This window comes from Apis florea, unplaced genomic scaffold (assembly GCF_048593485.1).
Source record: "Apis florea isolate Af1SG1 unplaced genomic scaffold, ASM4859348v1 contig_3802_pilon, whole genome shotgun sequence".
NCBI classification, from domain to species: domain Eukaryota; kingdom Metazoa; phylum Arthropoda; class Insecta; order Hymenoptera; family Apidae; genus Apis; species Apis florea.
This window is the reverse complement of record NW_028256863.1, coordinates 1,401,039-1,428,371: the sequence shown is the minus strand read 5'-3', so window position 1 is coordinate 1,428,371 and position 27,333 is coordinate 1,401,039. Positions and strand designations below refer to the sequence as shown.

The 27,333-nt window shown below is 32.0% G+C and overlaps 1 protein-coding gene and 2 long non-coding RNA genes across 3 annotated transcripts; 1 reads left to right on the top strand and 2 right to left on the bottom strand.

Moving 5' to 3' along the window:
* Window positions 1-4,671: 4,671 nt before the first annotated feature.
* wdp (Leucine rich repeat protein windpipe) lies at window positions 4,672-26,376 on the top strand. The gene is made up of 3 exons (XM_086916558.1): window positions 4,672-5,013; window positions 19,984-20,038; window positions 22,818-26,376. Exon 3 carries the CDS (start codon window positions 22,865-22,867, stop codon window positions 24,896-24,898), a length of 2,034 nt encoding a protein of 677 aa, XP_086772684.1. The 5' UTR covers window positions 4,672-5,013; window positions 19,984-20,038; window positions 22,818-22,864; the 3' UTR covers window positions 24,899-26,376.
* On the bottom strand, window positions 7,271-10,782 carry LOC116414203 (uncharacterized). Its single transcript, XR_015294950.1, has 3 exons — window positions 10,518-10,782; window positions 8,241-8,501; window positions 7,271-8,177 (listed from the first exon to the last, which is right to left on the bottom strand). It is a non-coding gene; the product is annotated as an uncharacterized LOC116414203 (long non-coding RNA).
* Window positions 19,640-20,352, bottom strand: LOC147656164 (uncharacterized). Its single transcript, XR_015294951.1, has 2 exons — window positions 20,124-20,352; window positions 19,640-20,030 (listed from the first exon to the last, which is right to left on the bottom strand). It is a non-coding gene; the product is annotated as an uncharacterized LOC147656164 (long non-coding RNA).
* Window positions 26,377-27,333: the final 957 nt, after the last annotated feature.

The following is a 27,333-nucleotide window of genomic DNA, read 5'->3' as shown; positions in this document are numbered from 1 at the left end:
GCAAAAAAAAATGCGAGAATTGATACTTGTAGTAATTTTGTCGTGTACTGGCTCATTGTCATGCGTTCATTGTACGTAGCTTTAATGGGATTGTAAGTATTATAATCAATCCTGTTAAAACTGATGATTGCTGCTCGAAACACGCGTTTGAATTAAGGAGTTTTTAAAACCATTTTTTCATAATTATCTTCTGAGCTGACGAGATATTACATAAAATAATATTGTAATGTAAAAATAGGAATAAAAAAAAAATTGGTAAATTCTGCTTTCTTCAGTTAAAATATCTCATTATAAAAATATTTTTATTTTTAAAACTTAACTTCTAAGCAAAATTAAAAAACTTTATGTATTTTTCAGAAAAAAATAATGAAACTTTTCAACTCAGGAAAATAGAATTGTAAATAAGCTAGATTTATTACCACGTTTAACGTTTAAAGAAATAGAAACGATCAATAACTAATATCATGCATGCACATAAAAGATCAAAATAATAAATACATATAAATATATCTAGCTACATCATTTTGCGCATCTAAATCCACAAATGTATTTCAATACTTTTCTTATGTTTCTCCCTCTTTTTTTTTCTGTGGTAATCTGTCAATTAAATTAACAAGTAACTGTTAATACTTGTTGTATTCTTGTCTCCTCTCGAGAGAAACCATAATTGATCATCTCGTAAGTTAAACCGTGATGCTAAAGGAAATGATATTACATCGTGCACCTGTGCCACCAGTCGCTTTACATGCCAAGGTTGTAACATGAGATCATATTAGTATTTGTTCGTCATATAAATTTATTCTTGACGAATCGATAGATATGATGAAAAATTTAAAAATTAAGCAATTTTTTAAAATGTTATCAAGCGTGCAAATGGTTCATGGTTCATGGTAAAGAAGAAGACTTCATAATTTTCGAATATACAGAATATTCTACCTTGTTTTGATACTTTGGTTTTCTCAATATTATTATTTTTAATGAAATACGTTTTAGATAAAAAACGAATGATGCCAAGGGATACATATGCATTATTTATTCATTCTCTCGTGAATAAATGCATAAAGGTCGTATGAAAGTCAACTTTGTTTTTTTTAAATGGAATTAAGATATTTTTTAATACATCGATTAATGCAATTCCATATTTTAAATTTTGTAAAATTTATTACATTAAAAAGAAGATGCATGAACAGACGGGTCCTTCATAGAATAAAATTCAAATTGAAATATCTTATCTTAACTCTAAATAAAATATATTAATAAAATAATAAAATAGTAGTTAACTCTATAAAAAATTTCTAGGCTTACACGAGCTAATACTTTTATATAGAGAATGTCGAATTGCATTGATTGATGTATTAAAAAAAATTGAGGTAACCTTTACAAAAGAATTAATAATATACTCTTCCCAATTAACTATTTAACTATTTAATTTTTGTAATGAAATTTTTATAATGATTTTATTGAAAAAATCAAGATATCAAAATCAAGCGAGACACCTTATATAAGATGTTCAAGTTTATCGAGCGAGTTGTACTTTAATAATTGCGTTTTTAAAATTCATTTTACCACGTGACGTTTTTTCTTTCATCTCTAACGGTTTTAAATACTGTACAGTTTAATACTTGTCCCAGTTACATTGGACACTATATATATATATATATATATACTACATGCATGATGCTCATATAATGTATGTAATTTTTAAAATATTAACACTACCTTTATTTGTTTTACAATATTTTTCCTCATATTGATAAGATTTATCACTATTCTATAAATCCTTATAAAATTCGTAATAAAAATATTTCCAATAGATATCGAATAATGTTTACATAAAATATATGAACATTTTTAAGATAGACGATGAGAAATAAAGATAATTTTTATTACAAGATTACACGTTACAAATTGAAGGTATATTTATAACATAAATTAATTATGATATAAAATCAATAAGATAATCACATTTTCAAATAATGTTTCAACAAATTTTAATTTTCCATTACTATAACTAATCCATTTATTTATTCCAAAAATCTATATATTATATTTTCTACAATCCCAATAATTAGATATCTATTACACTTTTAAATAATCCTATTAACTACTACTACTACATATTTATACATTTATCTCCACTTATTCTATTCCAAAAATCTAAATATTATATTTTTTTTCCCATTTATTCTGCTTATTGTTAGTTATTAAAGATATAAATCAAAATGAAACATTAGACAAAGATTCTCAATAAAATATCTATTACACTTTTAAATATATAATATTTCTTAAAATTTCAATTTCTTATTACTTTATCGCTATTACATGAAACAAAAGTTTCTTACTAAAAAATATTTATCTTCACTATTAATCTTATTCCACAATCTTACTTCCAAATACTTAAAGATGCAACTCTATCTATAACGTTTGATAAGCAATGACTCCCTGATTTGTATAATAGCCATACGCGACTAGCCAATGGACAATGGTGTTGGTCGTTTAGCTCGATTCACCGCCGCTTGTTTTCTCTCGTCTCCGCTCCCTCAAGAATCTCTTTCTGGGTCAGAAAATATATACGACGAGTGTCGGTCGATATGACTAACAATAAGTCATAGAGAGAGAGAGAGACAGAGAGAGAAACAGAGAGAGAGAGAGAGAGAGAGAGAGAGAGAGAGAGAGAGAGAGAGAGAGAGAGAGAGAGAGAGAGAGAGAGAGATCAGAAGCCAACCTCCAAGAGGAGACAATTCGCTCTTGGTCCGCTCAAGAGAGACGCGAATAAGTGATAATCGATAATATGGAATGGCTGGATGTACGAAACAACACCTTATGCATGAAAAATTAAACGTTCCCTATCTTTGGGATGTGAAATCGTGATCCTTCTCGCGAATTATGTTTTATGCACAGGCCGCGCTTATCTTTAGCGAGATCTTGATATTATAGCGCAGGAGAGACGTTTTATAAAGCAGAATATTCCTTTTGATCGTGCAGATTGAGGAGGATGACCAAGCGAAATTGTTGTAAGCAGAAATTGATGAGTGGATTGCTTAATTAGTGGTGAGCGATATCTCACGATCATGTGTTTTGTATAAATATCGTTCGCATGATAATTAGACCGCTGATGTTTGAATGTGGAAAAATTTAACAAAAAAAAAAAAAAGCACAAAATATTCGAGGTGCAGTATGCATTGTAACATTTGAAGAATAAGACAAGTCTTTATTTAAGATTCATTTCTTTAATTGTTTTAGTTTAATTTTTATAATAATAAAAATTAATTATATTTTGCATTCATAAATATCTGCGATCTAGTTATATGTATATGATAATAATATAGTTATGTGTGGACTATTTTTTTTGCATTTGTGAAAAATTTAAATGTACAGAAAAATCTACAGAATGCTTATGAAATACAAAAAGTAAAATATTAAAATATTTTAATGATAATTGATTGATTGACAATGAAAAATAAATTAACAATTAAATGATAAAAGTTTAAGTGTAAGTTTTGTTTTATCAAATTTTTTTTTTTTTGAATCTATGTTTTTGTTTGAATATGTTTATAGAAAGTCTGTTGAAATTTTCTTTAAAAGTGTTCTGCTTTAAGAAAGCGACTATCAATAGTCTGATGTGATTTTATAGGAATATATATTTTTAATGATGTTTAAACTGTTACGTGAATTTGTATATCACACTTATAAGAAATAAAATGTTATAATCATAACTTCAATGTCACGAATAGCGTGAATTGATGATGATAATAATAATAATAATAATAAACAGGTAATGAAATTTATTAGATAATCGATTATTCCAATAATTATCTATAACACTATATATAGAAAATTTTCTTTTATTTGTCTCAATTTATTATTTTATATTAATTATAATAATAAAATTATTTGTATTAATTTTTCAACGTATTGATTTCAAAATTTCAAATACAAAAACTGCATTCAATATTTAAAATTCTTTATATAATCTTATATTACCGACAACATAAAGTATTTCAAAAATTTTCAATGAACCATATAGATAATTATCTTTGTTACAACTTTTAATCAAGCTGTTTTCAACCGTTTTACTCAAACTGTTTTACTTCAACTGTTCTCATTCAATATTTAAAATTCACATCACTTGTCAAAAATATAAAGTATCTTAGATTACATTTAATCATAATCCTTCCAATCTTTATCTATTTAAAAATTTATGTCTTAAGATTCACATCATTAAAATTTCAATCAAAGATATTTAATATTCATATTCTTTCTACTCAATTTCAATTCAATATTCAAAATTTCTTATTTCCAAATATCTATATTCTACCATCAAAGTGTCTTAGACCAACACTTATAAATTCTACATCTAATGCTTAAAATTCACCAAAAAAAAAAAAAAAAAAAATCTCAAAAATTTGTCAAAAATCTCTACAAATCTTCCCAATAAATTATCCTCGACTATGAATCTACTTAAAAATCTACAAGAAGAAAAAAAAGAAAAGAAAAAGCAGCAGGGGGTCACCTATTCACCATTTCAACACACGTTTCTAAAGGACAAACCATAAGAGATCGGCGGTTCCCCCGGTACGATTTCACCGGTTCCCTTCGAGACAGATCGCGCTACACCTATCGCTACCAAGAGCGTGCATCGCGTGGTGGGGTCCGCGAGAGAGCGAGGCCAGAGTTGGCAGCCCTGCTCGCTGGCTACGTTCTCTCGCCCGTGGTCTGTCAGAGTCCACAGTCCTAACTCGGCCTCAGGCTACGATAGATCGTATCTTACGCCCGTTCGATCGTGGATCCATCTTCGCGCGCGTCTTCAACTCGATCAACCGACTCTTTTCCAACCACGATCCGTGGTACCACGATCTTCCAGTGTGTGTTACGCCTTCTCAATAAGCATCGATAACATTTCCTCGGAGACAGTCCTCTCCCTTCTATCCCACTTTCCAGTGCATTGGTGAACCGTTCAAGGATACTTTTGCCGTTTCAAGGATACCATAACGAAAGATCGGAATTTAGGAGGTAAGAGCACACGTGGTTGTTTCACACTCAGCCTTCTAGGGAAGCTGGCCTTCGCTCTTGAGAAATCTTGCTCCTGGCTTCTGAAACGAGTCAATTTCGAGAAATTAATGAACAGGATCGTGTGAATTATATTTTTTTAAAAATTGATTTTTTTAATTCGAGATTAGATTTCTTTTCCTTTTTTTTTTTTTTTTTTTAATAAATTTTTCTCTTCCTTTCGTTAGCGATTGTAAGACCTTGAAAGGAATCGGTACTTGCAAGTAATTTGGAATATCCAGAGAATTTTTTTAAATAAAAAATATTTGCTGATGGTATTCGATCGATGGTCGGTTAGATCTTGGTGATGGTATCATCAATTTTGTATAAACTTCACGCGAAGAATTGGCGTGAAATTTCGTTTCGAAATGAAAAACGTTAATCAGTACGAAAGCTTCTTATCGCGTGATAGGACAATAGGATAACTGCAACAATTTTGATGTCGATCTAAATCTAGTTTCTTGATAATACGTAACATGGCCGTTTATGTATTTTATACTTAACTACACTTTCTTTGTAACTCTTTGAACGAATAATATCTATTTATACTCAATTGTGTAAATCAAATTTGATTCTTATCTCTTCTCTGATAAAACTCCATGCGTTTAACGGGCGACCCATATTTTTACAAAAATCTGAACAAATCCCTGGAAATCGAGCAGAAATCTCCGATCTCGGGACATGCAGGGGTCACTCGACGGTTTTGTTTTCTTTCGTGATGAATGCTAATAGGTTATCGCATAGTTTCTTCGTCTCTGAAATGAAATTAACAGAATTAACAGTAATTAAGTATAATATCACGTACATATATGTATGAAAATTTAAACTTCGATTGAATTACTTAATATAATATATAATAAAATAATGAAATTATAAATATGCAGAAATGTCATCGTAACGTGGGAAAAAGGAATGATAATAAAATGGAAAAATCTTTATCAGTATAATAAACGTTTCAAGCAAGTAATATTTCGAAGTAATCGGAGGATGGATACTTATATTGGCCGATTTGAGAAAGCATAATAGCACATATAACTTCACGTTTTAACGATTAATAATTATATTTTACGATTATACCCATATATCGAAACTTCAATTTCTATGATAAATTATTATTTTTAAAATATACATCTTATCGTAAAATTAAATTGATAAATAACTATATATATATATATTAACTTGAAATGTTCAATTTTATTCAAAATTATTCATTGCTCGTAATAACGAATGAGAAAAGGGCGGGGAACAGAGAGAAATTTTAGGTTAAATAATAAACTAAAATGTTACGTTGATGCTGATTGGTTGACATACCTCCGCTACTCCTACAACTACTTGCCTTATTCATTCATAGCTTTTCTTCTTTCAAGGCATTGACTGTTCGTTTGTCACTTTACATAGCGATTACATAGTATGACAAATGCATTCGAATATTGCATCTTATGTTATATAAATAATAATCTTGATTTTATTTTATCGCGTGAATGGAAAATATTTTCCATCTCTGAAACGAGATATTATTGGTCAATACGTGTTTGTGCGATTGGATCGGCGCGTAAATCACGATTAGTCATACTATCGAGACATACTTTCCAAATCTCTGACTTAGAAAGCGTAGTAATTTTCGAAAAATTATCATCGATTTGCATTCTTTGATCGGACAATTAATAATTTTTTTCGATACTAATATATGAAATGATAAAAAATTTTCTATTCTAACCTAACAATTTAATTTAACGTTTGTGAATAGATATTTTTAAAAAAAAAATCATTGCAACTCGATAAATAATTTAACACACCGTTTTTTTCATACCATCATAAATAACGAGATTCGAAGTTTGCATGAAAATTAGTATTGTCATTTCTTTAAGGCATGTACGTAGAGTTTATTATTAGATCTCTTAAAGGCCATCCAACGTCGTATTGGTTTTGTTCCATAGCGAGTTATTTTGGCTGTAAATAGCCCCACTGTAAATACGAATGTTCCATTTCAAGGGCGGAACAACTCTACAACTCTTTAATTTTCTTAAGATCACGATGACGTTGGATATTCTTGTAAATAGGCTCAGGATTACATGCTGCTTTTGATTAACATGTTGCACAATACTTATCCAGGCCACGACAGGAACTTAAGGTCGTACAGGTATTATATCTACTCACAATCGAGCATAACGAATATCCAAGATACACACAAGTGTAATGCACGCATAAAACTTCTTCGTTCTTCGAATTTTATAAAAAATTTATTTCATATATATAAATGGTGGAAAAAAGTTTATCAAAAAGACACGTCTATTATTATTTTTATTATATTCTCCAGTTAACCTTAATGTATTATAACCGTGTGATTATACCAATTTTAAAATACAGAATTTATAGCAGAACTTCTGTTTTCTATCGATTGGAGTTACACCATTAACTGAATAAAAATAAATGGAAAAATTTAATGTAAAAGATTCGAAGAATATCTTTCTATTCTTAAAACACTTTTTCGTGAGATATATTCTCGTTGCAAAAATAATTTCACCTGTCTTGAAACTATTTTTATACATATGTGTGTGTATATTGGAATGTGAATCAGAAGTATTTGATCAATTCTTGTTTCTTTCTTTTTTTTTTTTTTTTTTTTTTTGATAAATACTTTTTCAGCTTAGAGATACGAGCCCTTCTTTGAAACAAGAAGACGTGAAATAATAAATATATTTTTTTAGAAGTGTAATGTTCAATCGTCTCAAAGCATCGATTTGCCATTACTTAATTAAGATGATACTGATTGGAAGTGATTGCTGGTATTAAGAGATGATTGATATAATAGAAATTCATACAAGTGACGCGTGAATTGGCATATAATGGATTGTTAAATATTGTAACAGAAATATAATGTACAACCACCTAAATGTTAACTTAGCAGCAAGTATGCTATGGTTGTATATGGTTGTATACACTTGTTGATAGATTCTCTTAATTTACCATTATTTCATAGGTGTGTCTAAAAGAATTTTGCGAATTAAACGTGGATTTTATATATCTTATCTTTGCTATAAACTCATGAATTTACGATCCTTGGTATTTCCCTGCAATTTCTATTATAACTTCGATAAATTGATTAAGAATTTATAACTGATGGAAATCTGAAAAGATAAATGATTTTTAATTCTCTGATGAATTCTAAGCATAAAAAAAATATCACATACCTCAATATTTACATCTCAGCAAACTTGTAATATTTTCTTCTACTTTTTCACAGTTGCCATAAATTGTAAGCATTAAAGAATATCATATGGCTTGAATATTTTAAATCTCTTAAGCATACTTGTAATGCTATTTCTATTCCTTTTTCTATTTTTCTATCTATCTTCTTGTACATGTTACAAAATATATAAGTTTCTCGATTAATTTGTATTTTAATTATCAAGTATCAGCGATAATACGTAAAACGATTTGATGATTCTTCTCTAGAAATAGAAAAATATTAAAAATAATTCAAATTACCCATGTTTCATTGATATATCTATATAATTATATATGTAAGAAAAATGTAGAAAAAGTTATTTAATGAATTTTAAAAAAGATTTACGATTATTCAAATATACAACACCTCAATACGAAGTCCAATTAATAAAAAAAAAAGCAGAGTATTATTCAATCTACGCAATAAATCATAGTAAATTTCCAGCTATTTACAAAAAAATCAAATGACGTCATTAAAAGTATTTTTTATTACTTGCTTCTCTGCTGTCTTTGCATTAATTAAGCAAAGTTTTATTAGTTGTTTCTTAAGCCTCGTCTTCTTGCCTTTTTTTTTTTTTTTTTTGGTGATGAAAACAAATATTTATAGATTTTTATGAAATAGTACTTTTTTTTAAAAACATCTCTTCATTAATCAGAACAGAAATTATTATGTTTTTGTTACAATAATAAAAGCTTTTAATAAAAGTCAAAATTTTTTTACAATACATATGTTTTTATTACAATTCTAATTATTTAAATATATACGATAATAATTATTCGGTTATTTGTCACTTTTATCTTCATTGCTCTCCTAAGAAAAAAAAAATATGTATGTAATGTAAGTAGCACAATTCTTTCACTCTTATGATAAACTTGTTAAAATAATGTATTTTATAATTCATTGATTGCAACACAAAGAGATAAGATTAAGATAATATTTACCTCATTTCACATTTTTTTTTCTCTGAGAAAACACATTATTATATAACACGTTATACAATTACAAAAAATGAATTTAAAAATTTTATTCGATTTCGACTAAACAGAGGATCATAGTACGAGTTAAAAATTAATGAAATGCGAAGTAACGCGTTATTACTAATTTGAAAATGACAGATGATAAGTTGAAAATTTTTCCAAAGAATACACGTATTTTTATCAATAAGTGACATTACGCGTAATTATCACGTTTCAAACGAGTTAAAAATTTTCTTCAAATGATTGTAGATATTATATATGTTTTTCTTATCGTTGCTTTTATCATTCCGTGTTATCGTTATTATACATGATAAACAGAGAATAACGCAATTTTATCTCTCTTTTTTTTTTTTTGCTTCACATCGTAGAAATTTTTAATATCATTTATACGATATAAAAAATATAAATTAATATAGGTGTATAGGTTGTATAGGTTAAGTAGCATCTGTAACATCTGTAGAAATAGTAGAAATTAGATTGTGATTGTAATTTTTTGAAATATTTCGTAAATTTTTTATATTTTTAATCTCTATTTAGAATTTTTAAAGAGACCATAGATTGAAATATACAGTAGAAGTTCTATATTCGTCATTAATATGAAAATCGAATTTGACGTATACAAAATTTTTTATGAATTAAAAGAGAATGGTTCTCAGCTTGAAATTAGCCTAACGGATAAACAAATAAAATAAATAAATTTATTTTTATTGAGAAATTAATAATTAATTTTATTATCGATTACGTAATCGAAACAAATAAAAATTTGAGTAAAAATGATTATTTAAAAAATTGATAATGATTACGATATTCAAATATTTATTTTAATACTTTATTATTAATTCTTTGCGGATGTTGATTTTGATTCTTGAGAGATTGAGAATATTTTCTACATAAAATAAGATTATAAAGACTTAAATATTATAGAGTTATGCAAGAATATATATTGTTTTGTGAAAATTTGATGGTTAGATTTTATTATATGTAAAGTAAACAATCCTTATAGAAAGAAAACATAATTCGTAAGAGCATTGATAGAAAAATGTAAATATACTAGTTTCTGCTGTGAAACAGCAGAAACTGCAGAAAATTAGAAAACAATCTAACCTTTTTATATCAAATACATAAAGAAATTTCATAACAAAATTTCGCAATCATTACAAAATGAAATGAAATCAATTTGATTACCAATAATTAAACATCGTATTATATATTATAACTTATTTAATTTCATTTAATTTTTAACTTTTTAATTTCAACTATACCTTTGATATCGATGTAGCGATATTCATCTACAAAGCATTAAATTTAAAATATCTTCACAATTATATCCGATTTCGATTTACAAATAATCGATAGAAATCGCTCGAATGTTATCATTTTTATGAAAACCACGTTTCGATATTGATTACAAAACCTGCGATTAAATGTGATCCCGCAAAACCGCAAGCTCGCTTATCCGTTATACTGTTCTTTGAAAGGCAATGTCTAAACATCTCAAACTATACAGAAATATGGAGGCAATTAGCCGCGAGAGGTCGTTGTTACTCATCTTGGTTAATTCATGAATCTCTCACTCGCGTCTCCTAACGCACGTGTCGAGTAAGTAATGTACGCATGAATCTTCCGCGAAGGTTATGTACCTTCGAACGGGAGAGCATTGACGCAATAACTGGCACGTGAAAGATGAAAAATAACGAAATAGGAAATTGAAAGGTAACGAGAGGAAAAAGGAGAAAGAATAAGATGCGAAAAACAAGTTGTAAGAGGTATATAAGATGGATATAAAGATTGTTAAAAATTCTGATGGCGTCGTAAAGAGAATCGTGTTATTAGGAATAGCTTGTAAAGCAACAGTTATGGATGATTAAAATGGACACTTGTTCTTCTGTTATAAATATTATACTTATTGTGCTTGTATCGTAGAATAAAAAAAATTAATTTAGTTTAATTTGGTGTACTTTCAGCGATTTTCATATAACGAATACTTAAACATAACCTCTATTATCAAAGCAATTACTGAAAAAATACGTTATTAATATTTATCAATATTTATTACAACACTCAAGGAAATAATTATCAGAAATAAAAAAATGAAGAGTTACTGGTGTACGATCTAGTGATAGTAGTAAACTATGAAAAGACATTGGTAACGATATTAACAATGCTGATATTCCAAAGTCGATAGAAATGATCTATGACCTCTGCATATTTATTTTATCTTCGATCGGTCAATTGTCCATTTTCTTCATTCGGTTCTCATACTATTCGTGTTTTCAGTTGTTCGAAACAGTTAGTGACAGTGCGTGTGTAGTCTACATTATATTTGCGGTTGGCGGTATGCGAAATCAATGGAGGACGACGAGATATAGTTGTATACGGTGAAATTCTGTAATAACACGATACAGTACGTTGCACAATTCACGTATCGTGGGACATGCTAAAATATACCGATACACCTTGAAGTTTTTATCGAAAACCGGAAATGATAATCCAATTATTTGGACGAGCAGAAAATGATAATCGACTATTTGCGTAGTATCATCAAGAAAAATGATTTGGTAATTGAATATTTTTTTTTTTTTGACATTTAAATATAACTGATATATGATTCTCATTAAAATAATCAAACAAAATATGCAAACTATAATTTTAGATATAAAATTTTATCATCTCTATTACGAAACTATTAAAAAAATATAATGTATACACAAATTATATGAATATTATATTTTTAAAACTGAAAAAAAATAAGATAATATGAGATCAAAGCGAACGTGCCACGAATAATAAAATCATTTAACTTTCGATAATGAATTTTTTACATGTATACTCAATTATTAATACACAGTATATGTTAAATATTTAACGTTCTGAAAATATATTATTTGAATTCTTTAAATATTTATAAATCCTGTTATTATTTATTTATTTGCTATTATTATTTCTTTTATAGATTTTGGAATTTTTTGCAAAATTGGATATCGTTTGGATCAATGTTGTATTTATAAAACAGTTGAAATATGAAATTTTCGATTATTCGAATATTTCTTGCGTACCAGAAACCATGTATTCGCGTACGCTAACTCTGGAAGATTGCGTAAGATAAGATAAGATAAGATTTACACTCCTTGTACCGATTCTTATATTTTTTTCTTTCCTTTTTAAAAATTTATAATATAAGTTGATATTTATTTATATCTTATTTTTTATTTTTTGTTTAATTTATTATAGGATTAATGAAAGAAACATCATGTAAGATTTTTTTTTTTTATTAAGAGAAACATCTATCAAATATATATCGTTTAAATTGTTACGATTTTTAAATAATAAGAATTAATTTCGAAAAAATTTAATTCAATAATTTAATAAAAATAACATAATAATTTAATTATTCACAGGCCTTTCGTTTAAATTTCATATTTTTCAATTGATTAGATTGAATTACACAATCTCTTGATAGACGTGTGCCGATTACCAAGCTGAAAAACGATCGAGGTGTTACAATAACATTTTCAGATCTGATTTCATACGAGACAAGCCGTCTGCATACGAGATCAACGGATCTCTTCCTGTTAAGTACAGGTCACGGATGAAAGTTGAATGAAGTGAGTGCATCATATACGTGGTATCACGATTTGACTTCATTAAACGACCTTTTTTGCTACTATACATGAATCGGTTGTAACGAGGTGCGATATGTCTGCTTCCGTGATTCAACTGACCCTGCGGCCAATTTAGATGGAACAATGGTTATTAGCTAGTCATACTTTTATTTTTTTCCATCTATCCATAATACAAATTTACTAATTTTAATTTAAAGAGAGAAAAAAAAAATCGCTTCTTCCACTTTCTCTCGTTATATACATGATAGAAATTTTTCAGATGAAAAATCACCTTTTCTACTTTCTATTTTTTCCCAATTATAATATATGTTCTACTTAATTTCTAAGATGAAAAATCATTTCTTTTACTTTTTTCTCTTATTCATGAAAATAAGTAAAATTTTCTAACTTTTTCAAATAAAAAATTGCATCGATAATAGCTGTTTTACTAATACAACTAGAGTTATTTTTGTTTTTGTCTCGAAGGAAAGCATTCATAAATATTTAAAAAAATTCTGAATACATGGTTTTATTTTCACATGTAAATATTTAAAGAAATTATTTCTAAACACGTACTCTTGTATTCATGCTATATAGATAAATATATAGGGAGCGTTAAGGTCGACTGGTTAATTGAATGTAATCGTAAGACGATCTTAAAGTTGAATCGTCACCAGAAGGATAACAAGGCTAGGTTTTGAGGACGTTATCCCTAACGTAGTTTGTAATTCTTAAAATAATATGGAAATCGAGTTGACCTATATTCCATTACAAAAAGTATTCTGATTCATATCTTTGCTTTCAATGCCATTAATAAATCTTATTTTAATTTGTAAGCATAAGCATTTGTAATTAAATTTATAATTATATTACACCGCGTAATTTATTTTTTCATGTAAATAAAAAGTTATTAGGTAGAAAGATGATAAAGTCGTTGAGAAAAAAAAAATATTATTTTCCTTTCTACAAGTTGACTTTGTGTTTTCAAATGGAAATAATTAATATATTTCTGAAACCTTGAATCAAGAATCGTAGTGAACAATAAACGAAGAGAGGAAGTCTCTCAATCATTGTGGGTAATTCATTGACATGCTTACATAATGTAATCACGGATTAATTAGAAAAGTGAGTGGATATGGATGATTCCAGAACAGACAAGAAAGTTAATACTATTATAATTAATTATTATTATATTTCAATTTCAACGTGTCAAGTTATAAGTGAAAAAGATCAACACGACGCAACATCGAATCATCATTATTTTAAAAGTAGAAATTGTGTTTCGATGGTCAGAAGCAATTGTAACCATTTTTTAATTCTCCATGTTTGTTATCGTATAAGAAGAACCACTTGGAACATTTAGTTCGCTCTTTATTCTCGGCCGAATCATGCGCACAGCCATTCGAGTCTTTTGTTTCACTACGAAATATATGTCACAGCGACATATCGCTCTTAATTGCTTTTATTAAACAGTTGCAAATAAGAAAAGTAACTGACCATTCTGATTCTTCTAATGCAAATATATTCAAGTACATACGGTTATAAGCATGAAGGATAAATTTTTAAATTATAAAAAATATATAATTTAACTGCCATTCTACGGTTGTTACAGTTTTCAATTTATAGAAAACCAGTTTATGTCGCGATAAAAAAATATTATTTTTTTATTGTATTACAAATAACTTGTTAAACTTAAATGATAATTGTAAAGTTGATAATTAATTCTTTAGGTTATGTTGAGATAAAAATCTTTTGATATAAATCAATTATTTATAAGAGAAACTAGAATTCTTTTGATTTGTATCTTGTCTTCCTGTGCAAGTGCAAATTGCAAAATTGACTATAGAATGCAATGACTTGCGATAAGTTAAGTTAAACTTGCGATAGAGAAATTGTCATGATATACCGTTATACGGTTATACGATACAGATAACATTTCAATTTGAATAATTGACTAGTTTATTCTTATCAATCTTTCAGGTTTATTTTATCTATATTTTATATTAATATAATTTTGCAACATATTTTATAAAAAATTAAAAAAGAAAAAAAAAATGTCACATCATAAACTACAATTCATTCTGTTTTGGTTAAACTAGGGGGAAAAAATGTCAAAGTTAATCGAAATAGGTTATGATTTGATATATGAATAAATCTGAAAAACTTTATTCTTCATAATGATTCTGCGAAAAATGTCTAAATTCAAATATCTTTTTTTCCCAATACGTTTTAACATTCAGAATTCTTTGTAAATATTAATATTCTTTATAATATCCGATAATAATAGTATGTCCTATAATAAATCTTTTTTCGATTATTCTCTATCGATAATATCCTAGTAACATTCTTTATCGATTATTCTCTGTCGATAACATTCTAATAATATTCTTTTTAAATACTTTTTAACATTCGAAATTAAAACTTTCAAATCGAATATCCACTATTAAAAGAACAATCTAGTAATTTTCATCTGGCACTTATATATTCCACTTGCATAGTCTCTGGATTTTTATCGACTGCGGATGATTAATCGAAAGCGGCGAGCTCGTAACTAGGGGAAGCTCGTTAGAAAAACAAATATTGCTCGTTATTTCCGATTACATCGAGTTGATTGACCTGTTCTGACGTATAGGCCCCGAGGTTGATTTCTGGTGCGTTACGGTTTGCTAATCGTTTCGCACGACCGGCTGCCATCGATACCGCGATACCTGTGTGGTTGAGACACTCTCCCTGTGTGGCCTGCGTCTCTCTTTTTTCCATCTTTCCGTCTCTTTCCTCCTTCTTGCTTATTGCCAGCCCGCATTCCCTCGCACACCGCTTTCCTTTTTCCTCGGTTGTTCCCACTTCTCTTCCCTTTTTTCCTTCTTCGAGCGTACGTACTGCCTTATCCTCGTAGTCGTTGCGCGTCGAGGTGTTGTATGCTCGAAACATTTTGACGTTTCTTTAAATTGACTCAGCTTCTTTCAAGCTTTTAAATTTTTTTTTTTTTTAGAATATCGCATAAAAAATTGCTCATTAGCTCTGAAATGCACACATATTTGAATTGAATTGTTGAAATTTTGATTTTTCTTTTTTTTTGAATTCAATTCAAGTGATTTTCCTTCGGAATAATTATTTTGCACGACCGAAAAATTGGCATTGTTCACTTCTCACTCTCAATCTTCAAAAACGTGTAAGAGAATTTTTTTAATTTTCTTTCTCTTTTGAATTCTTTTCTTTTTTTAGAAAACTACATACAATCGACGGCAATATTTCATTCGGTGGATAAATAAAATAGAAGAAAAATAGTATACAACGGGAATAAATAAAGCGAGAAATATTGCGTGCTTTCTCCTAGTAACTCATTCGCTCGTCTCGAAGAGTTGGCAGACCCCTTGGGGGATCCGCGGATCACAGGTTAAGAACTGCCGCTTTAAATGGATATTGCATTTGTTGAATCCACGGTCGCGTCCGATATCCGCGCGATAATTATGTACAGCTGCGCCTGTTCCCTTTTGCTAATTTTAATCTATCACGTTCGAAGTAATTGCTCCTCTATGCCATCGCGATGGCTTTACGTGTAAATCTCGGCGAAATAATGGCGCTATGGAGGAAACAGTCGTTCGTTATGTTCCATTCGTTTACAACGAAAATTTCGCTCTTCCCCTCGCCCACCAACTTTCTTCAATTACACAAAGTTTTTTGAACAAGATTCTTCCATTCTTCGTCGATTTTTACAATTTATACGGATTATAATCTCGATCTTGGAGATACTTAAGCGCTATTTATCGAAGTATTACAAGAATTAGTACAATGTTCGATATTTAATCGTTGGTGAAAAAAAAAAAAAAAAAAAAGAAAAAGATTGCTTCCTGTCCGTAATGACATTCAATTCAATAATTATATAGTTCAGAGAAAAAACTATAACACGAAGAAATAATTGATCATCCGTTTTAATAATAATAATAGTTCTCTCAACTTGTTTTTTTCTTTTTCTCTTTTCCCCTCTCCCTCTTGCGATTCTAGGTATCTCTTGGCAAAAATGCACGTGCGTTACGCGTAAATTTATACACAAATAATTGCGTAAAGACGACAGATGAAACAAATTTTATCTAAAACTTGATTTTCCTTTCCCGGAAACTGCAAGCAAATTATCCGTTGTTTTCGCGAAATTCATTTCTCCTCAAAGTCACGGTTCAAAGTCGTCCTCACACACACACACACACACACACACACACACACACACACACACACACACACACACACACACACACACACACACACACACACACACACACACACACACACACACACACACACACACACACACACACACACACACACACACACACACACACACACACACACAAAACACACACACACACAAAACACGTCCCCCCGCGGATTAGCATAATCTATTCGCACACTTCGAAGATCGAGATCATCGGCTGAATGATTCACCGCGAGATAAGGATGAGACGCGGGATTATCGATTAAAGATTCGAGGAGAGGAGAAGGAAAAAAAGGAAGAGGGAGGGGTGAGTCATCGTCGCCTGTTCCTCGATCTCGAACGAAGGAAGCCGAGCTCTCGCATCCGCGGACACTTTCGTCTTCCCGTGTATCGAAAGGTGCACGACCTCGTGAATCGACTTCTGGAATTGCCTCGCCCGCCTCCCTCCCCCTCCCCTGTGTCTAGAAACACGTGGTGAACTGGACCACGAGGCCGTGAATGTACCGTTAGCAGCCGCTGCAACCGGCAAAAAAAAAAAAAAAAGAGTCGAGCCGTGACCAAAGCGGGTGTGTATGCTCGTTGCCAGCCGTTCGTCACGACTTCCAATTTCCTGGTCATCCGTACGGTAACCCCATTGTCACTTCACCTCATCCTCGAGTGAAAAATCTTTGAGAAATAACGTTCCATCGTTTGCGAACGAGCGAGGAGGAATCGATAATTACGCTACACTTCGAATTTCCGTCAAGATTTATGGAGATTTTGATTTCATTTATTAACTCTTTTTAAATTTATCATCATTACGTTATTATTTAACGACGAAGGTGAATTAAGATTCGCGTGGATAGGATAGATAGGAATAATCATTATTTAATGATAAATAATTGTACAGAATGAAGGATCAAGTATTTGAAATAAGTTTATTAATTAGGAACGAAAATTATGATGAATAAATTAGAAAAAAAGAAATTATATACGTCAAATAAATAAAAGAATCATTTAATCGAAGGATTAAATTCGTTAGAATTTAATTTATTCTTTCTGAACTGTTTGATTCAAACAGTATACTAATTCTAAGATATCTTTTCTTTCTCTTTTCCTTTGCGTCAGTGAACAAAAAGTTTCCAAATGAGTGTCGTTCCTTTATTATTATTGATACAATGAAAAATTTCAAGATTAAGACGATGCTCGTTAAATAATTTTTTTCCCTCCTTTTTTTGGCCATTCTAACCTAACCAACGCTTATCTTCCTCGGACCCAATCGATTATTTAGGCCAATAGTCGTATAGGTGTGAACGAGACGAACGACCTTGAAGCTTGAACGTTGTTTCGTCCTCCATTCCTCGCGTATTTTCTCTCTAAATTAATCGCGAAATCCTATAGACATTGGATCGCATTGGACATCATCTTAAACATCTATCCAATTTTATTGGACATCTATCCAATGCGACATACAGTGGAGAAATGCTTTGTTGATTGTATTCAACTGTGTTTATTACTTCACACGATGTACACGAGAAAACAATTTTCCACAGAGTTCGAGTCGATCCAAAATGAAAAAAAAAAAAAAAAGGTGTAATTACTCTACGATCTATTATTCATAAACTCGTACGACAATTATACGCGAACGTCTCCGATAAACAATTTCTTATCGGTGGATAATGGACTTGCACGATCATGAACATTCGCGCTTGTTTGTATCGTGATTGTTTGCATAAATTAAAATGAAAAGAAAAAAAAAAAGAATAAGGAAGGAATGAATAAATTTCGAATAAATTATTATTCTGCCATTACAACTGTCTCGATAAATTAATCTTAAAAAAAAAAAAAAAAAAAAAAAACTGGATTGAAACGTTGCTTCTTAAAGAAAAAAAGAGAAAAAAAAAAAAAAAAGAAAAAATTGGATTTTACGTAGATTAATGAGAAACTGTAACGTGTAATTGTGTTGTGTTAGCATATATGGCACACACTGCTTCAAGCGTAATAACGTTTGCTCTTTGAACCCGAAGAAAATGGTAAATGTTTGCCGGGAGACATGCCGTTGTCGTGTGCAAGAAAGCAAGAATTGAGAAATATATAAAAGTATGCGAGAATGTTACCAAACATTAAGAGAAACCTACCTTGCCCGCTATAATCGTGTGTATATGTATATGTACACACGATTATGCGTTATATTACTCGTCCAGCAAACTTTTGTAGCAATGATGTCACTAATATTATATTATTACATATATCACTTGTCGAGAAAATTTTTACGCAATTGATGTCACTAACATTGCTAAATTTCTGTTCGAAAAATTTTTTTATTCGTGTATTCACGTATAATAATATAAATATATGAATTATTACTAATATTAATACCTCAGTTTAACATATATTATTAATTTAACGAATTCGAGGTAATATTGCTCCAGCTCGAATAACTAAAACAATGAAATTAAAATAAATATAATTGATCGAAATGATTAGATCCAAAAAATATTAAGTTTAAAATAATTTTTTATATATCACGTGTTTCGAAGCGATTCACCTTCGTGAATCACTCTTTGCTTTTTTTCCTTTTCTGACTTTTCAATTTTCACAAGAATCGCAAGGAAGTTTGCTCCTTTCCATTATTCATCGTTCCGCTTGGGAAAACGGATATTTTTTCTTACGTTTTCGCGTAAAGATGTTACGTAATCGAAGAGGAATCCATCTGAATGACAGCACAGCGCTTAATTATTTTATCAAAATCGTAAAATCTCTTTTTACATCGAAGATGGAAATTCGATGTTAAATTGGATACATTGTCAATTTCTTCCGATTAAAAAAATTTGTTGATAGGCTTATTACTTGTATATGAATATTCATCTTGCAACATTTTCATATATTCAATTATTCATACTATTTATATGTACTTTTAATCTCTTTTCGTTTCAGATGCTGTCAAAACTGCGGTGTTGCTGAGACTACTTATCTGATCGAAACTGAAACAGTAGGTATTATTCCTGTTAAAACGTGGTGAAAATTAAAATTAAAATAAAAAAAAGAATGATCTCAAAAGGAATATTTATGCTTGCCAATTGGAAAATCCTTATTAGCCATGATCTATCTCCATCCACGCGATAACAAACCCAAGACGCGTTACGTGGCTGCTTAAGTTCTATCAACAAGTTGCATCTGTTTCTACTTTAGGCGTATAAATTGTGAGAAGTATGATAATCGTAAGCGATGCGTTGGTTGGACTTTAGATCGATCACTCGACGAGCAAATTTTTACGCTATTCACGTCACTAATATCGCTAAATTTCTTTGTTACAAATTTTTTTCGTGTATAATAATACAAATATTAATTATATAAATTTATAATATTAAAATATAATATTATAAATTTTATTCCCGTGCACGAATAATTGAACAAGCAATGAAATAGATGAATTAAAATAAATATAATTGAATCAAAATGCTAAATCGAAAAAATATTAAATTTAAAATTAATCTTATAAGTGTAATATTTATACTATTTATATTCAGATAAAAAAAAATCAAAATATTTTTCTATAACATTCGAAAATTATAAATCCAGATTTACCAATCTCAATTAAATCAAACAGTATTCGATTTAATTCAATTAATATTTTTAGAGAGAAGGATTTATTTTAAGAAGGATTAAGTATAAGGGATAAAACCAAAATTACAAATTTAATATTATTTCGATAATTCTTAAATTCTAAAAAAGTAAAAATCCTCGATTAATAATATTAATCTAAAAATAAATAAATTACTCTCGAATGAAATTATTCGATATTAATTGTAATTGAATCTATAATTGCATAATTATAATTTGAAATTCAACCTGCGAATAAAATTGAATAAACTTCATATCCTAAAACTAATAATATAAGTAATTCAATTCTATATTTCAATATATTAACTTAATTCAAGGATATAAAATTCATATTATAAAAAAACATTAATATTTTTTGATACCTTGGAAATATCTACCGTTTAGATTACGATGTGCAAGAATGCAAATTTGATGAAGTTATTTTAAGTTTTAATTATTTATTAAAACAACTCGATAATAACATTTCTTATAATTCCGTTTGACGTTATTATTACGTTTCGAATAATCAATTACCGAAATAACTTCAATTATTAAATTTTAGTTCGATAAACGAGAATTTCGAGAATTGAGAAATTTATCACAAACGAGCGAGTAAATAAATTTTGAAGAGATATTGATATCGAGAATATTTTTTTTCACAAATGAGAATCACAAGTCGATCGTTTAATTTCCATTTTGTCAAGTAATTGTATAATATTTGCGAAAAATAATTCTCGAGAGTGCTTGAACTCTCTCGATTATATTTGCATTATTAGTCATCTATTCTAAATCTAAATTTACATCGAACATTTTTTTTTTATGTTTAATTCCACGAAAAATCGAAGGCTAACACAACTATTGCATATTGACGACCGTTAAAAACGAGTTACAAATTCAATATTTTTTCTCTCGTAGAACAGGAAATCCCTATGACGTATATATATATATATATATATATATATATATAACACATCATTCTCGTGGAATGTATCAATAAACTTGTACTTAACGAATATTTAAATATATCATATAATATAAAGATTATAAATATAAGAAAATCATTAATGCAAAAAAGCAAAAAAAAAAAAAAAGAAATTAAAGACACGCTATCTTTTAATCCCACGTAGAATGCCAATCACGTAAATTCAGTCTCTAGCCTCTAGATTCGTAGACTAGCTGACGACAAGACCACGTTACTTTCGTCGTTATTTACATTCACATTTGCATATTATTCGCGCGGACATGACGTCATCGTTCGACGATTTCCATATATTCACACTCTCTTCGAGGAAACCTCGTCGTCGTCGTCGTCGTTGTCGTTCGAAGCTTTCACGGAGAAACGCACAAGCACTGAAACCCACTTTTTTCCTTCGATCGTAATCACCTAGTTAGCCTGAGGGGAGGGAGGAGGCAACTTGCACACCATGAGTTCTTTGTACGCCTTGAAACCGGTCGAATCAAACGCCCTTTGTTGTTCGAGGCAATAATTCGGATAATTGACACCATTGTTCGCCCTTGTTTCGTTCGTATCGATGCACGAATGTAATTAATAAAAAAAATTACGACCACGAGATAACCACGATGAAAGTTATCTCGTATCGATTTCACCGACTAATAACCGTCGACAGCATCGCCATCTGTGTCTCGATTCTTCGCGCCCTCTGTCCGCCGAATTTCATTCCTCCAAGTTCAAGAATTCTGGGGAATTATTTAACCAATTACATTCAACTTCTTAAAAACATACACAAAATTATCGAATATATCGATTCGATCGAATACATATCTTTCTTTCTCTTTCGACAGGTGTGAATCGCCATTTGTGTTTCGATTCTTCGCGCCCTTTCTCCGCCGAATTTTATTTCCTCAACCAAGTTCGAAAATTCTGGGGAATTATTTAACCAATTACATTCAACTTCTTAAAAAAACACACAGAAATTATCATTTCTATAAATGTATCGTTTCTAACGAATATTATATCTTTTTTTCCCATTCGACAAGTGTGAAATATTATCTATGTTCCGATTCTTCGCGAATTTTATTCCCCCAACCAAGTTCTGGGGAAAAATAGGGAATTATTTAACCAATTACATTCAACTTCTTATTAAAAACACAAAAACCATCGAATATATATATTAACGAATATCATATCTTCCTTTCTCTTTCGACAGGTGTGAATCGGATCAGAGAAAGAGAGAGAGAGAGAGAGAAAGAGAAAATGTTAACGACAGTGCTCCTATCATTGCTCTTCATCCTCTCGGATCACGCGGAATCGTTCGAGAGGTTGTGCGTGGTAAAGAACGGAACGAGTGCACGTTGCCAGACCTTCAAGGACTTCAGATACATCGAAATCGAGCTCGAGAACTCGATGAAGGAGCACGTGAGTGAGCCGAACCTCCACCCGTCGGACGTCGTCACCGGCCTCCGCGACCTAGATCTGTCGAATGGCTCCCTGGAAAGGATAAAGGCGAGCACCTTTCGACGATTCTCCAACCTGACAAGCTTGAACCTAGCCGAGAATCGTATCCGCGATATAGAAACGGGCTCCATGGACGGACTCGACCGATTGCACAGCCTCAACCTTCGCGGAAATCGTCTTCAACACTTGCCTCCCGAACTGGGCCGGCTCAAGTTCCTCAAACACCTCGATCTCCAAGGTAATCCCCTTCGATGCGACTGCGCCACTCTCGCGACCAGGGATCTGTTAGTGAACAGTGGAGTGAAGTTGGGGGGGAATATTACATGCGCGTCCCCGGCCATGTCGAAGGGGATCCCCCTGCAAAAGTTGGACGCCGCGATCGTTTGCCGATTCGAGGAGCAGGATCTCCTCGGGATGCAGAACGATCAGGGTGACGAGAATCACGACGGTTCCGGGGATTCGTCCGACAAACGCGACAACGACGACGACGACGACGACGACGAGGAAGAGCAGGAGCAAGAGCAGGAAGAGGAGGAGGAGAAAGAGGAGGAGGGGGAGGACAGCATGGAGATCATACGGATCGTCGATTCGACCACGATCCGAGCGGAGAGCGAGACCCCGTTCCGCGAGATCGACGAGCCCCCACCCCCGGTCTCCACCCCCTTCTTCGAGGAGGTGGAGTCCCCCTCCCAAGCTGAAACCTCGACCAGGGCGGGCGAGGTGAAAGAGGAGGAGGAGGAGCAGCCGTCGTCGAAGACGTTCGCCAACGAGAAGATACACGAGGACGGCCTGTTCTATCCCACCGAGGGTTCAGGCTCTTTGGACGAGGAGGAGGAGGAGGAGGAGGTGGAGGGCTCGGGGATGGAGGGTTCGGGAACCGGGGGGCTGGTTTCGACCCATCCATCGAGGGAAAAAGAGGAAGAGGGGTTCTCGTTGTTCGACGGCCTGTACAACATACTTTGGGGAACGACGGAGGAGAGCACCAGCTCGACGAACGAGGCTGGCCCCGACCTGGAGGAGGAGCAATTCATCGACGTGACCAAGGGGGAGAAGGGGTTGGAAGAGGAGGAGGGGGAGGAGGAGGAGGAGGAGGATAAAACGTCGACGAGCAGCAGCATCGCGGCCACCATCACCACAACCGAGATCATCCTCGTCCCGGGTGTAAACGAATCGAGCAAATTGGGGAACATGAAGATCGCGAACGAGGATGGGGAGGGGAACGGGGACGAGTTGGCCTCGCCTACCAGGCAATCGAAGAAGGGGATGGGCTCGTACGTGGTGCTTGCCGCCCTTTTGGCAATTCTCGCCACGCTGATCGGGTTCGCTGCGTACAAGGGCGGGTTCTGCAGGAGGAGGAGGAAACGGGGGGACGTGGAGAACGGGACCGAGTTGAAGGACATGCAGAAAGCGTTGTTGGAGACGGCCAACGCGGGGGCGCAGGCGAAGGTCGCCTCGAACGGGAACGTGGAGAGCGCCCCCCTCGTCGTCGACCCCGAAACAGATCGCGACGAGATCAAGGTCTCGAACGATCGTCGGATCACCGCCGAGATACCGAAGAGAAGCGCCGTAACCGAGTCTGAGGTGAGACCGAGATCCCCTTCGCGGGGAAGGAGGAGCAGGAGGGACTCGATCGATGGAGACGCGTCGAGGGAGAACGCCGTGGAGGATTGTGTGTTGCAACAACAACGACAACAACAACAACAGCAGCCCCCGTTGAGCCCTGGCGCCCAGAGAGTGAAGATCACGGTCCAAGAGAATCCTGACAGCGTGCCAAAGACGCCTATACTCATCACGAGAACGTCGAACGGTGAGAATCTAGTCAAGACGCCTTGAGATCGCCCCTCCCCCCTCCCTCGAGGGAAGAAAACGATGGTTGATTCGGTCGACGGATGGAAAATTCGAAAGGAGGAGAGGGAAGAAGAAATGGATGGATGAGTGAATGAAAGAAAGGAAGAAAGAAAAAAAAAGAGGTGCGTTCTACGTGCGTTGGATTCGCGTGGTAGGATTGATCGAGTGTTGCCGCCAGTGTTCCTAAAAGAGATGAAAAGGAAAAAAGAAAAAAAAAAAAAAAAAAAAGTTGACAACGAATTGTTGATCGAATTTTTATGACGATTTATACAGTGAGTTTTCTTTTTCTTTTTTTTTTTTCTTTCTTCTTCTTCTTCTTCTTTTTCTTGTGTTGTTGTCACATGTCGATATCCGAGTTTGTGTTCACGAATTTTTCTTGTGCGCCCGACAAACTGCTGGATTGCTGTCTCTTCTTCTTCTTCTTGTTGAGCGAAGAAAGTATATACGCGCGCATATATATATACACACACACGTATATACACGTACAGTTTTTTGTTACAAACGACGATTCGTTTAGTATTCGGTTACTAAACGGGAGAGGAAGGAGGAGGGATTCTGTGAAACGCGATTTCATTGTACATATTTGCGAATAATAGAATATAATAATAATAGAATATAATAATAATAATAATAATAATAATAATAATAATAATAATGATAATAATAACAATAATAATTATGCCGTTTGTTATAAGGTTTGTGGATGGAAAACCTATTTGATACTACTACTATTATTACTACTACTACTATCATTATCACTACTACTAATTTTATATTTACATATGTATACGCAATATTAGCACACTAGTCAGTCACCTCTTAAACGGTATCCCTTCTGGAACGTCGAATGTACGTCCGGTTTTACGATATAAGTTCCATTAGAATCCTCTGAACTCAACCACCACCATTCTTGTTTCGACGTTTAACGATGCTATAAACGGTGAGAGAATCCTCGCCTTTATATATTGTCACAATCACTCTAAACTTGGTTAAACATCCGTCTCTGTAATGTCGTCACGACGAGCCTTTTCGAGTTCGATAACGCGTCTCGTGATGACTCTGAGTTTTTTTTTTTTTTGAATGAAGAAGAAGGAAGAAAAGAAAAAAAGAAAAAAAAAAGGAAATTAATTTATACGAAATATCATATTATAATGTATTTATACAACGATTCCATTCCAGATTTAATCGTATCGTCATCCCTTTCACGACGATTGTTCAATCGTCATCGATCGCATATCGGACGATGAATAAATTTAAGAATTTAAGTTAGTTTTTAAGATAGCTGTTTTAAAGTTAAAGAAGGACTTGAAGGTAACTTGAGAATTTTAAACTTTAAAGTAAAACGCCAAATCGTGTTTGCCTTGTAAATCGAATTTTTATGAAAAATTCAACTTTGATTTCTGTTGTATACTTTATTATTAAACGATCCTTTCTATATATACAAAAATTCCAACAAGATAAAAGAAGGAATAATTATTAGACGCGTTAGAGAATAATGGATATAGTTATATATATATTTTCATTTCTCTCTGCATTCACACCTTTCTCCATGCCAAATTTCGATAAACTTTTTCCAAGACCAAATGTGTAAAATAATCGAATTTTAAGTTAATTAAGTAAGAGGAGTGAAAAAAAAAAAAATCCCCCCGAATAAAAATTTCTTCCAAAGAGAACGTAAACACGCGTACTCGCACTGCTATCGCGATAATTGTTCGCGATGAAGTTTGGACTCTTGCGCGCTTTGTTCGCTTTGTTCGACTTGTTCACTCAACAAAGTGAAATCGTGCCGTTGATACTGTGATCGTCGTTGAAATGATGGAAAAGAAGGGGTAAAGGAGGGGGAGGGGTGGGGGGAGGGGGGATTGCTCGATCCTTCGTGATACAATCATATAACACGTTAATATATCCGCCATTTTACCTTGTTCCCTGGATAAATCTTTTTTTTTTCTTTTTTTTTTTCCATGCAGCATTTATCAAATGTAAACGTTGTTATGTATAGGTACGAATTGTACGATATAGAAATCATAATATCTCGATATATTTTTCAACCGTTTATATAATTTTAACAATGAATGCGAAATAAAAAAAAAAAAAAAGAAAAAAATATTAATATTTTTAAAAAAATTTATATGCGTCTCTTTTCATCGATATCACACTTCTTAAGCGTCTATCGGATTGTAGATTATAGTTGATAAAAAAAAAAAAACAAAACGAAACGTTTAAAAAAAAAGGAAGAGAAAGATAAAAAAGGAAATAGCGATGAAAATATTTTTTTCGTTTTTGTAATTCAATAATTATTCACTATTAATTAGGAACAATCGTTACGATCGGTTATCGTAACTTATTCATCACAATTTGAACGAGTATATAAAATATTAATTGAAAATGAAAGTAACATTGAAAATTGTTATTAATTTGTT